The following is a 13,845-nucleotide window of genomic DNA, read 5'->3' as shown; positions in this document are numbered from 1 at the left end:
CAGGAAAAAGGGAAATGGGTTTTATCCATCCCATTTAGTGACTCTTTCTATTTATGTAAGAGCCAAGACATAACCTGGGATGGCTAGAGAAAGCTATCTGTGGAAGTTGGGGCATGTGGGCGGGCTTCCTAGTGCAAAGCCATCCTCACTTTTGTTTCCCCTTGTCTCCATCCCTCCTTCACACCCCACCCATGCCCTCCTTCCATGCGCTCCCTGCCCTGCCCACTCTACTCTCTCTCCAGAGAGTTCTCCAAAGAGAGGGAGAAGGCCAAGGCTCGGGGGGATTTCCAAAAGCTGCGAGAGAAGCAACAACTGGAAGAGGACCTGAAAGGCTACCTGGACTGGATCACACAGGCAGAAGACATCGACCCTGAGAACGAGGACGAAGGCATGGATGAGGAGAAACCCCGAAACAGTGAGCAGCATCCTATGTCTTGGCTGGGTTCTCAGAGAGGGAAGAGATGGTGGGAGCATAGCAGAAACCTTCTACCACCAACCTTTCTTTACAGTTGTATTCCTGGAACAACGTTGGTCTCATTGCTTGCAGTCATTTGCTACTCATAGAAGTTAGTGAAATAATTGTGATTGATCTGTAAAGCCTCATTTTCTTTTAGAATCTTGGATCTTAAGGACAGTTTAGATTTTGCTAAGGTAAACTCCTTATTTTTAAATCAGACATCCCCCTCTGGGCTCCATCTCTTTGGGCAGAGGGCAGGCTCCTGCACCAGGCTTGTTACAAAGAATACTTTCCACCAAGCAGCTCCCTAGAAAGCAGGAACCTCGCCCCCTTTGCAGCAGACTTCCAAGCACCATTGTGCTTTCTCATAGAAAAAGCAGCCAAAGGTTTCTCTTAAGGAGGTTAGATTCAAAGTACTAAATGGGAAGACTGAGGAAGCCTAGAGGCATTTGACAGGGTTATAGAAACTGAGCTAAATCCCTTCCTCTGGGGTTGCACGGGGAAGACTCTCACCAGATAAGCCCAGTGGGTTTCAAAGTGTGGTCCCTGGACCAGCAGCACCTGGGAAGTTGCTAGAAACTCAGGCTGAACTTCAGATCTGCTGGCTCAGAGATCCTGGGGTGGGGCCCAGCAATTGGTTTGAACAGCCTGTAGATGATGGTGCTGCCGGGTGCATTTGAGAACCACTGTGTTAGGTCCGACTATTCTCCCTGTTTCATTGGACCTCCCTCTCTCTGATGACCACACACTTGCCTCCTCTCTCTGTGTGCACTCTTTCCCTTTCATTTTGCATGTTTGAAGAAGCAGCGTTCCTTAAGTTATATTCTAATTGCTAAGTGTTTCTTCCTCAAACAGCATAACTTGAAAACATGCTCCTGAACCTTGAGCATCTAGGGTAGTCAGGAACCAAACAGGTTAAAAAGCCAACAAGATGGTTGCTGTATGGAGACAGGCAGGCAAGGTGGGAAGCCAGAAACATTCCCTGAGTGGACGGAAGGTGATAGTACCCACCGAGTCTCAGGGAGGCTGATGGAGGGAAGCAGGACGCTGGTATGGATCAGATGCTTCTCTCCTTAAGGAGCCAGGAAGGCGCAGGACTGCCAGGCCAGCTGCCCTGAGAAAAGCATGGTCTTCCCATCAGCTGTGAAATCCCTGTGTGCACAGGCGTGTGTGTGCATATATATCCTAGCACATACATATAAATACAGTGAGTCTAGCTTCTTGCCCTTATAGTAGGCATTTGTTATGTCCATGTGTTCAAACTCCCGACTGGTTTCTGTGAGTTTCTGCTTATTAGCATCTGAGTTCTGACGGGGGATCTAGAGGAGGATTGGGTGGAGGAAGTGGGGAAGAAGACAGCAATGGTTTAGCTGCAGAGACCGATAGAACCCTCCACCAATGCTCCCTTTCTGATCGCTGCTCAAGAGGCAAACACAAAATTAAAACACACAAACAACAGGGACTGGTAATGACATAATTTAATAACCTAAGGAGGCAGGTTGGAAGACAAGGCCTTCAATGGATTATAACAGTGAGCAATTGTTCCACTGGGGTCTTTCTGAGAAAATGCTTGGAAGAGTCTATTATACTGTTGATGGAACTGAGGCGTAGTTAGTTTGTGACATGGACTTGTACGGTAGATAAGTACCACAGAGAAGCTGACCTCTGAAACACAGAAACTGGCATCTTGGCCCCTCTCCATCCTTAGTCAGGGCAGAGGCCCAGGGTCATAGTTAATGCTGATGAGCAAGTTTCTTAGCATATTATTAAAAATGAGCAACATCCACTACTTAGCAATCAGTTGTGGTCCACAGACACACGTAGTTATTCTGTTCTCTGCCTAAAGCAAGAGCTTACTAGAATTGTGCTGCTTTCCTGTCCTGACCATTAAATGAATAAATTCCAAGGTGTTCCCAGCATAGAGAATTCTTTGCTGCTGGACCAGATCACGTGGACAAGGCCGGTCCCCCCACATTTCTGGCCAGGCTTTGGGATGAGTATGATGAACTGCCTAATCCAGTGGACAGAACCTCTGCCAAGATTTTCCGAAGTCCGAATATGGATGAAATCAAACTCTGGAGACTGCTGTTCCTCCCACCGTGTGCTCCTTCCTGATGGCTGGAGGAGCCTTTGCTGTCTGCTTCTGGTCCTCAGCCAGCCTTGTCCTAGGAGAACAGAGTGGGAGCCTGCCACCTTCAATTGTTGAAATGTTGCTAGAACAGTCCTACTGGGTGGGCAAGGAAATGAGTCTATTAAAAAGCAAGATGAAGAGTAAAATAAAGCCCTGAAGCCAATGAAATGGATGTGAGAGATGTAGTAATGGAGCCAGGAAACCAGTCCAAAGGACTGTGTCTATTGGGGAAGTCCAATAAAAGCAGTGATTAAATTATTAGGGAATTGGCAACCTAATATATTTGCAGAAAAGGCAAGCGTATGGCTCAGGAACTATATTCTTGTCTTCAAAACTTCATAGTTTGCCCTTTGAAACAAACACAAGGGGAGAAATGCTGCTATAATTTATATGTATGTTTCAATTAAAGTAGTATCTTAGCCTTTGAAATTGCTAAAAATTTACAATATAGTAAGCTCTGCCAGTTCTTTTCAGCTCAAAAACAAAGTAGTCTTTTAAGAAAAAAAGGTATCATCACTATTCATCAATGGCTCTGGCAACTTCTGTTCTTCCCTGGGCAGAAGCCAGGTCAGCACCTGCCAGCTGCTGCTGGAATAGGACATGGTGACAGAGAGGTGGCACCAGGGCAGGACAGTGAGCATACCTGCAGGAGCCCGACCACGCACTTTTCCTAGGAAAAGCTACAAACACCATGGAGGAAATAGAAAGAGCAGTGGTAGAGAAGACAGAGAACAAGGACACAGTTAGGAGGTACTTCTCTAAGTTATTAGAGTAATGATGGAGCTGGTAAATTACATCCAAAAACATGTTCCCGTTAATGCTTCCACCCATCCATCCACCCATTAAAGTCTGCTCCGTGCCAGACACTGTTTCAGATGCAGGGGGTATAGCAATGAGCAAAGCAGTCAAAAATCCCTGCCCTCAGGGAACTTACCTCCTAGTGGGGAGACAGTCAGTCAATTAAATGGTATGTCACAGAGTGATAAGTACCATGGAGAAGGTGAAGTACGAGAGGGAGACAGAAGTCCTGAGAGGTTGTAATTTAGGTAGGGTGCCCAGAAGTACCTCGCTGAGAAGGTGGCATTTGAATAAAGACTTGAAGGCAGTAAGGAAATATGTAGATATTTAGGGAAAGAGCATTCTGGGCAAAGGGAACAGCCGGTGGAAAGGCCTCAAGGGAGGAGCAGGGCTGATGTATTTGAGGAGCAGAGAAGAGGCTAATGTGACTGGAGGGGAGTGAGTAAGGGGGGGAGGGGTAGGTGATGAGTTCCAAGGTAACCAGGATGTGGACCATGAGACTCACTGTAAGAACTTGGGCTTTTCTGAGGAGTGAGCTAGAAGCCACTGAGAGTTTTCAGTTGAGAAGTGATATGACTTGACCCGCGTTTACCAGGAACTCCCTGGCTGCAATCTGCAGAATGAAATGGAGGTGGGCAAGAGCAAAGCAGGGAGCCAGGGGGGAGGTTCCTGCCTCAAGAGACCATGACACCATGTCCTGGTAGCAATGAGGTGACACAGTGAGGCTCCACGTTGTCCTGGTATCAATGAGGTGACACAGTGAGGGTCCACGTTGTCCTGGTAGCAGTGAGGTGACACAGTGAGGCTCCACATTGTCCTGGTAACAATTAGGTGACACAGTGAGACTCCACGTTGTCCTGATATCAATGAGGTGATACAATGAGGCTCCACATTGTCCTGGTAGCAATGAGGTGACACAGTGAGACTCCACGTTGTCCTGATATCAATGAGGTGATACAATGAGGCTCCACATTGTCCTGGTAGCAATGAGGTGACACAGTGAGGCTCCTTGTTGTTCTGGTAACAATGAGGTGACACAGTGCAACTCCATGTTGTCCTGGTAACAATGAAGTGATACAGAAAGGCTCCAGAATGACATCATTTGCTGATGTATCAGATATAAGATGTGTGTATGAGAGAAAGAGAGAAACCAAAAGTTTTCCAGGTGATTGTCTAAACAGCAGAAAGTGTGGAATCCTCATGTACTGATCCAGGGGAGGCTGCTAGAGGAATAGGTGTCAGGGCAGGAATATTAGGAAAAGTCTCACACCCAGACGTTTGAAATGCCTATTTGACATCCAAATGCAGATGGTGTGTAGGCAATTGGGAATTCATCTGAGGTTGGGGGAGAGGTCTGGGACAAATTATATTTTGAGAAGTCAACAACATATAGAAGGTATTTAAACCTATTTGTCTGGATGAGATCACTTGGGAAGTAGAGTGGAGAGAAATGGGAGAGGCCAGCACTGCCCTGGCCTTTCCCACCTCTACCAACGTGTGGAGGCTGGGGTGTGAGAAAGAGCCAGCAGCAGAGACTAGAAGGGCATGGAGGTGGGAAAGGCCAGGGCAGTGCTGCTGAGAGGCGAGTATGGTGGGCGCTGGGAACTCATTACCGGGCTTAGCAGTGTGGGGTCACTGGTGTCTTGACAAGAGCTGTTTGGTGTCATGGTGACGCCTAAAGCTTGAGGGCAGAGTCTTGTTTTATGAGTGTCTTGAGTCTGGAGACTTCCCAGGATGGCATCACGCTGCAGACCTCCTATTTTGGGTGCAGCCTAGCTGCCAGTCATCTGAGGGTTTCCAGACAGGGAAGGAGAAGCACATGGCCCAGCCTCCCTGGACCCTAAGGGGTCAGCATCCAGTCCTTCATCAGGCCCAGTCTGCAGCTGGTTACAGACAGCCTTGGAGAAAAGGACAAGATGATACTCAAGAGTCATTTTAGGGTCCAAAAAGACAGAAAAGAGGCAATAAAGGGGCATGTTTGTACCTGTTGCCTTTTGTGCCACTTCCAGAGTAGGCAGCCTCAAGGGTCTTGGCTCCACACCCCTCTGCTCTCTGGAAAAGACAGGGTAATATTGAGGCCTTTCCCCTCCCTCTGAGCAGCAATGAGCATCCCTTTTAAAGGCACCAACTACAAAACTGTCGCTGCTGCACAGGTCATTGTCATCAGCAGAGAAGCACCATTGCAAGGCACAGGGTCAATTTCCTGCCTCGAATGATGCATCTGAGAGAAGGCCAGCCATAAAGAAAGATAAAGATGGAATTCTTGCTTTCTTTCCCCCCCTCAAGATAAAGAAAATGCATTTATTAAACATCTATCCATATAGGAACCTCCCTCTCATGTCATTAAGAGAATTTAAAGGCTACCCCAGCCCTCTAAAGTTTGTAGTGTAAGACAGATCTCTCCATGGTTATCAATTCCTACATTCAATCAATTGCTAAGTCTTATCAGTTGACCTCCTAGAAAGTCCCTCTTGCCTGCTCCCTGCTCTCCTCTCCACCTCTGTTCCCCTAGACCAGCAGCCACCTGCCTGCCCTGCTCCCCAGCACTACTTACATATATCTAGTACAATGTAGACAAGCCGGTCTTCCTAGAGCTGACATGCCATTCCCTTGTCAAAAGCTTTGGCTGTCTCTCCATACCTACAAAATAAAGCCTGGCAGATGGCAATAGCTGGTGTGTAAAGGGAAAATTAAATGCTCCTCACCTTGCAAACAAACTCCCCCAGGGTGGATCCAATGGTACAAAGAATTTTAGAACTGGACACTTATTTAGGGGTCATATAGTTTTAAATTCTCTCATTTTACAGATGGAAAAATATTGAGGCTTGGAGAAAGAAAGGTAATTAGCCAAAAGAAACTCTGAAACCAATTATAAACTTCGTGTCTTTACATAGATGTGTTCAGCATCACTAGTCATTAGGGAAATGCAAATTTAGACCATCATGACACCTATAAGAACAGATAAAATAAAAAGTAGTGACAACACTAAACTTGGGTGAGGATGTGAAGAACCAGGATCACTTATCCATTATTGGTTGGAACAGAGAATGGTACGGGCATTCTGGAAAAGAGTCTGGCCATTTCTTTAAAAATCTAAATATATACTTACTTAGCAGTTACACTCCTAGCAATTTACCCCAGAGAAATTAAAAGCTATCCTGCCTAATAAAAGAGTAACATGCAAATTAACCATCACTTCACGATAAAGATGGCTGCACCCACAGCCAATAAGGAGGGAATATGCAAATTGACAGGCCAAAATGGTGGCACTGGCCAGAGCCACGGAGCCTGTGGAGAGTGGGGGGAAGGCTTGGCATCCTGGGTCGCCCCAGCAACCGGGAGAGTAGGGGGAAGGCTGAGCAGGAGAGTGGGGGGGGGGGGGAGGCTTGGCGTCCTCAATTGCCCCAGAGCAAAGTGGGAGATGGGCGGGAAAGCTTGGCATCCCGGGTCACCCCAGCAGCCCAGGATGCCAAGCCTGACAGGAGAGCAGAGTGGGAGATGGGCTGGAAGGCTTGGCATCCTGGGTTGCTGGGGAGGGCAGTTGGGGGGACCAGGCCTGCAGGGGAGGGCAGTTGGGGGGGACCAGGCCTGCAGAGGAGGGCAGTTGGGGGGGACCAGGACTGCAGGGGAGGGAAGTTGGGAGGGGCCAGGCCTGCAGGGGAGGGCAGTTGGGGGCAACCAGGCCTGCAGGGGAGGACAGTTAGGGGCAATTGGGCCAGCAGGGGAGCAGTTAGGGGTTACCTGGGCCAGCAGGGGAGGGCAGTTGGGGGTGACCAGGCCTGTAGGGGAGGGCAGTTAGGGGCAATTGGGCCAGCAGGGGAGCAGTTAGGCGTAGATCAGGCTGGCAGGGGTGTGGTTAGGGGGTGATCAGGCTGGCAGGCATAAGCAGTGAGGGGCAATCAGGCAGGCAGGCAGGCAAGCGGTTGGGAGCCAGCAGTCCTGGATTGTGACAGGGATGTCCGACTGTCCAGCCTTCCCCCCACTCTCCTACCAGGATCAGGCCTAAACGGGCAGTCGGACATCCCTCGAGGGGTCCCAGATTGGAGAGGGTGCAGGCTGGGCTGAGGGACACACCCCCACTCCCTGTGCACGAATTTCATGCATCAGGCCTCTTGTGTACACATAAAAATCTGTGCTATGAATCTGTTATTCATAGCAGCTTTATTTGTAATAGCCCCAAACTGGAAACAACCAAAATATACTTCCATGGATGAATGTTTTAACAATGGTACATCCACACTATGGAATACTACTCAGCAATAAGAAGGAATAAACCAGACTGCTCCTGCTTCCAAACAGGCCTGCAATTTGCTGTTTCTGGATCTTTGTAAATCCTTCCTCCCTCTGCCTATAGCACCCTTTCCCTCTTCTACCCAGCCTGCCAAACCAATACAGAGAGTGCATCTTCATTGATGCCCTTCAAGACCCCTGCTCTCAGCACAGGCAGATCAGAGCACCAGTGTGAGCAGGAATGGCCCAGCCCTGTTGTCATATAGAGAGCTCTCAGGAGGGAGAGTATATGCTCTCCTACTCAGCATTTGGGACAGTGATTTATATTTAATAGATTTTCCTCTCCCAAAAAAAATCTTGAAAATTGAATTGAATCCTCTTTCAAGCAAGAGAATTATGGTTCTATATCTCTACACTAGAGGCCTGGTGCACAGATTTGTGCACTGGTGGTGTCCCTCTGCCTGGCCTGTGCCTTCTCACAATCCAGGACCCCTCAGGGGATGTTGGAGAGCTGGTTTCAGCCCGATCCCCATAGGCCAGGCCAAGGGACCCCACCAGTGCATGAATCCTTGCACCAGGCCTCTGGTATGCATGTAAGATCGTTGGTTAATCTCTTCCCGCCCTCCCCCTCTCCCCTTCCCTCTGAGATTCATCAGTCTGTTCCAGGTTTCCATGCCTGTGCATTGAGTGTCTGCCCCCTGGTGGTCATTGAGCATCATAGCTACTGGCCAGTCGGCTGGTCACTTAGGCTTTTATATATATAGATTCCTACCTAGTTGGCCAAATCCCCTTTGTCTTGTTCTCTCTGTACTCATGGTAGGCCTTTGGAGAGTGTGTTGTCATTGATGGAGTGGGTAGAAATGATTTCAGAGTTTAAAAAGTGAGCCTAGAGGAACAACCGGAAGGAGGTAGAAATATATCCATTTGATGGTCAGTGGGACAAGGGGCAAGGCCTTGTTTGCTCTTGCATTCTCTCTTTGAGGGGAACCATTATTCCATAACATGTGTGGAATTGCTTTTTGAATACTGAAGTTGGACAGTGGACACATATCAGCCTCTGTGGGATTCCCTGGACTAGAAGGCAGAGCCAGGACTGGGGCAGGAGCTAGATACAGATGATCTCATTTAATTCTCTAGCTAAGATCATTCATGTGGGTACTAATATCCCCATTTTCAAGGTGGGAAGACTGAGGCTCAGAGAAATTAATTTGTTCGTGAAACACAGCTCAAATTTTCACCTAACCTCTGGTAGGTAGGCCGTGAGTTCAGTTCTGCAGACTCTGTAGCACACTCCCTATACCACAGTCCCTCCCTCAGTAATGTTCTGACTCTCCTCCTCCAGCCAGGGGGCAACTAGAAGGGCATCCTTCTGATCCCTCAGCCAGAGTAGCCTCTCACCTCCCTTGTTATGGCATTTATCACCCTCAGTTTAATATGCAAAGCAAGATGGATGGAGGAAAGGAGAAGAGAAGTAGGAAAACGGACCTTAGCCCTGGCCAGGTGGCTCAGTTGGTTGGAGCGTTGTCCCATACACCAAAAGGTTGTGGTTTGATTCCAGGTCGGAGCTCATATGGGAGGCAATCAATCAATACTTCTATCTCACATCGATGTTTCTCTCTCTCCCCCTTCCTCTCTCTTTACAGTCAATAAAAACATTTCCTTGGGTGAAGATTTGAAAAAACACACACACATACTATATGGATCCATTTCTATAAATTTCAATAATAGATAAAAATCAAGCAATAGTGTCCATGGATTGTATATTTTTTTTTAACTGACCTTAAATGTGAACACAAAGAGTCATATGTTTGATTTTTTTAAAAAGGGGAGAGAGAAAAGATAAGATTTATGATTATAAGAACTATGTTTGAAGCATAAAAGCAGGTTATGGCATTATCTTCCTCAAGCAAAAAAAAAAAAAAGACGTTTAACAGATCAAAACCTCCATTTGGGATGGTTTGAGAGACAGTCTTGCACAGAAGGAGGCATATCAATCATGTGACCTGTCAGTTTCTTTCCGTTTTCGGCTGCTTTTGAACTTGATTAGAGGGGTGCAGTGGTCAGCCAGCATGCTCAGGACTGGGCTGTTCCAGCTCATGGACCATCCCCTCTCCCGCCTTGGCAAGTTCACCACCCAGAACGTGGTATGATCTGACTTTGCTGACGCAGGATTGTGCGGCACTACAGGGCAGTGGCTCTGAGACCCTGATGCTCCCAGGTGCCCAGCACAGAGATCCCCTCAGGGACAGCCTCACAGAGAGAAGTTCATTTGTGTAGTTTTGGGAGAAGTCCTGTCACCTACCTGAAGCCACAAACCCCTATGACAAATTGCAGCCTCGCCCAGGGTAGGCACCCATAAAATGCTGATTTGATTTTAATTTGGTGCTTTGCAAACAGATCAGCACACCTGAGAGCTGAGAGTAGCTCAGCCAAGGGGGTGAATGGGAGATGAATCATCCCAAATTTCCCTTTGATCCATTTCCTCCAATAACCAGTGCTCAGCCTCTAAACAGAGCACTCAGGATAGTTGCCTTGGCTCCCTCCATCCTCCACTCCCTTCCACATAGACGGGAGATAAAAACCCCATGTCACATCAAGATACATTATCTGTCAGATGCTGTTAGTGGAAGAGTGACAGCTCCTGCCTCTGCCATTGCTAATGTGGAAAGTTATCATTTGGTAATGGAAGAAGATTACCATGGACTGCGTCCCACCATGGGGTGCGTGCACGGGAGCCAGTGGAAAGAGCAGAGAAACGGGGATCACTGGCCTCAATAGGGGGCCGTTGTGGGGAGACCTCTGGAATATACATGCTAAACTGTCCTGCTTGTGTGAAAGAGACATTTGTGCACCCACTCAACACATATTAAGTACCAACTGGGCACTCGGAATACCAAGATAAATGACAGTCTGTGTCCTAAGGGGACCTACGCCTAGCTAAGGAGACAAAGGTGCCAATAAGCAGGTTGCAGCAATGAGTTGATGGCATAAACAAGGCACTGGAGGAATACAGAAGAGAGAGAATAGTTTGGAGGGAGGTGGAAGGGGCTGCCCACCCAGAGAATGATTTCTGAGGAGGACGGAGACAGTCAGAACAGGCCAGTTGTAATAGCAACCTCAGCTCAAATCTTGGTCACTTGTTACAGTGAAGGTTGCTTCTACTCCACACTTCACTGTGGGTTCAGTGTTGGCAGGAGGGGAAGTGCACCTCCACAGTCTCCAGGGACCTGGGCGCCTTCCCTCCAGTATCTGTACCACCTCCTGGCTGCAGAGGTCTTCTAGGGTCCCTGCAGCTGGCCAGCAGAAGGGGAAAGGGAGCGGGAGCATGGGGCAGGCAGGAGGGTTTGGAGGCCAGGCCTGGCAGAGTGGGCATCGCCCCCATCCACAGTCCACTGGCCAGAACACAGTTATCAGCTCCACCTAGCTTCTAGGACTGGGAAACAGTCAGCAGAGGTAACACAACTGAGCTGGGTACACACGTAGCAGTGTCTCTGCTGCCTACAGTTGGTAGAAGTTTACAGACCAAAAGGATGAGAAAGGTCGTTTTAAGCTGAGGGAGCTGCATATGTAAAGCATAGAAACAAATAATGGGGAGGAACTGGAAGGAGGCAAAGAGGGAAGGAAGGGGATGAGGGAGAGGGTGCCCAGGAAAGAAAGCAAAGACCAAGTCAGGAGGAAGACAGAGGTCTAGTCTTAAAGGGCCTCAGAGGTGGACTTGATCCTCTGGATAAGAAGGAGCCACTGAAGAGACTGAAGTGGAGGTACAAGTTCACTGTCACAAGGTCACTGTGTCCCTGGTTGTGGACAATCGGTCAGAGGGAGGGAGAAGCTGGAAGCAGGGGTATCAGTCATTTCAGAGGCTGACAGGGCTGAAATGAGAGTCATGTGAGGAACGCACTGCCAAGATGCTTCTTGGTCATCTGCTCCCACTGAGACGGAGTCCTGGGCTGGCAGACCCCGGCGTGTTTGGGACCAGCAGCTCCTGCCGCCCCAGGTCAGGGTTGGTGGATAGGTTGCAGCAGTGGCCTGTCTTCCTGAGAGCTGGCTTGTCCTTTCTGCTTGGCAGTGGGAGCCCTGTCATGCCCTTTGTCCCTTGCTGGTCAAAGGCCTGTTTTCTGTCCATGACCATAAACACACAACAAGCCGTCCCTTCACCCTGAAAGGTACCGCATGTAGAATTCCAAATAACTCTGCCTCCTTTAATCCTTGCCTGATGTGGCTTATGAAAAAAAAAAAAAAATGTTGAGTAACAGCTCCAAATCTGAGGCTTTGAGGGCTCTGCTCTTCAGGATTACATGAGCGGACGGAGAGACGCATGCCTCTGGTGACAGCCACAGGGTTCCAGAGGAAGCTTATGCTCCCGTGTGAGGGGAGAGAGTCAGTCCTCTTAACAGTCCTAGCGCCTTCTCTGAGTCCTGGGCTGTTCTGCATTCGGTCACTTTGTATGCAAGCCTCCTGAGTGGGGGTCAGGACTGAAGCCTGGTCAGGAACAGCAGAGTTTCCTAAAGGGAGTTGCTTAATGGAACGGGGCTCCCCTGGGGAGATGGACGGAATTCTTAAAAACAGAAGGAAAAATATCAGTGTTAGGCTGGGCTGAAGGCAGCGAGAAGAGGGAAAGCTGGACAGGGGAGGGCTGGTACATTTAAGATTTGTGTCTGTCTTAGTCTGGGCTATTCTGACAAATTACCACAGACCTCGTGGCTTAAACAGCGGACATTTGTTTCTCACAGTTCTGGAGGCTGGAGGTGAGAACCAGCGTGGTCAGGTCCCTGGTGTGGGCCGTCTTCCTGGTTCACATCTTCCCAGTCATCTTCTTGCAGTGTCCTCACACGGTGGGAAGGGTGCTAGCCAGTCTCTGGCCTCATCTAGGAAGGCACTGATCCCATTTGTAAGAGCTCCACTTCATAACCTAATGACCTCCCAAAGGCCCATCTCCAAATACTACCATATTAGGATTGGGGTTTCAACATGGGAATTTGGGGGCAACACAAACATTCGGTCCATTGCAATGATCTTTCCGTATCCCTGTTCTGAGCCCTGGATTCCCCTGTAGCCAAGGGGGTGGCTCCATCACAATCAGAGAATCAGTGTACCCTAAAGCCTGGAACAAAGGGATCCCCAGGTCACTGAGTCTATTTCCCAGCCTCTGGGCAGAGCCACATATCCCCCAGGCCTGCCTTGCCTGTCAGCATTGCTGGGACTTTCTACAGGCCCTGTCCCCTGTCAACTGGTTTGTTTTCTGGACAGAAAAGGGCACATCCTCCCTGCTCACAGTTTTTACAGGTTCACTGTCTCTTAGGGGTACGTGCAGGTTTCAACACTGTTTCAGGACAGATCACGGGGGTGGGTGGTGGCAGGAGGCTCAGAAGCAACGTAAACGGAACTGGGAGAAAAGTGGGCTCTTGGCCTGAAAGTCTTTGGAATTCTGCCACTGGGACAGATGAAGAGGGCCTTTCTTGTCACTGTGTCAGATCTAAAGTCAGATGGGGCCAGATCTGGCCCAGCAGAGGGTGTATAATGAATCGGACACACAAGTTAATTCTTCATCTTCTGTTTCTTGTCTGTCAATACAACTTCTTTCTAACTTCTGAGAAAGGACGGGAATATTTCACAATGTTTTACTTCATGTACTCACCTCTTCTCCCCTTTCTTCTTCAAATATATCCAGAGAAATGCAAGAAATATCCTTATTTTATGTCTCTTTCAGTGAGGCCAGTAGCCAGCTCAGCATGAAAGTCAGCAAATGGTTAAGAGAGAACCAAGAATAAAGCCCCAGCTGCTTTGTAGGACCAGAAAGCTGCATACGTTTAAGTCTTGAAAAGGTCAACTGCCTTCTACGGGGCAGAGGTTTGATTTGATCCATTATGTGGTCTTTGGTATAATGCTCATTTCATTCACTGGCTGCAATGGAGATTTATGGAGAAAATGTTATCACAAGCTGAGACTTAATGAGATCTCAACTGTATCTCCTGGATGTCGTGGAAGGCAACCATTTTGGTAATAAATAGAGAACGGCATCTAATTTGTAAATTCCTCTTTCCGTTGCTAAGTTTAATCTGATCAGTGAAACTGAAGGGAATTGTTGATGACCCCATATTATTTTCCATGCCTTACTCTGGCCAGGAAACATTATTCCTAATGGAAATGGCATGTTGCTCTGGCAAAGGTAGGGATGACATCTGTCATGAGGCTAACCCAATTGTTGCATATTATAAAACATGTTTAGACC

General features: G+C 48.3%; 1 protein-coding gene across 5 annotated transcripts in view; it reads left to right on the top strand.

The window, feature by feature from the left end:
- The window catches only part of CACNA1C (calcium voltage-gated channel subunit alpha1 C), a gene marked incomplete at both ends in the record, with an annotated part of 717,827 nt that overhangs the window by 548,909 nt on the left and 155,073 nt on the right, over nt 1-13,845 (top strand). For all 5 annotated transcript variants that reach the window (XM_080661205.1, XM_080661203.1, XM_080661204.1 and 2 more), the window contains one exon: nt 243-415. In XM_080661205.1, the coding sequence (XP_080517331.1) occupies nt 243-415 (173 nt within the window). The remainder of the gene's footprint in view (nt 1-242; nt 416-13,845) is intronic.

Source organism: Plecotus auritus, assembly GCF_963455305.1.
Source record: "Plecotus auritus genome assembly, chromosome: 3".
Classification (NCBI taxonomy): domain Eukaryota; kingdom Metazoa; phylum Chordata; class Mammalia; order Chiroptera; family Vespertilionidae; genus Plecotus; species Plecotus auritus.
Note: the sequence above shows the minus strand (reverse complement) of the source record. Positions and strands in the feature narration are given on the sequence as shown.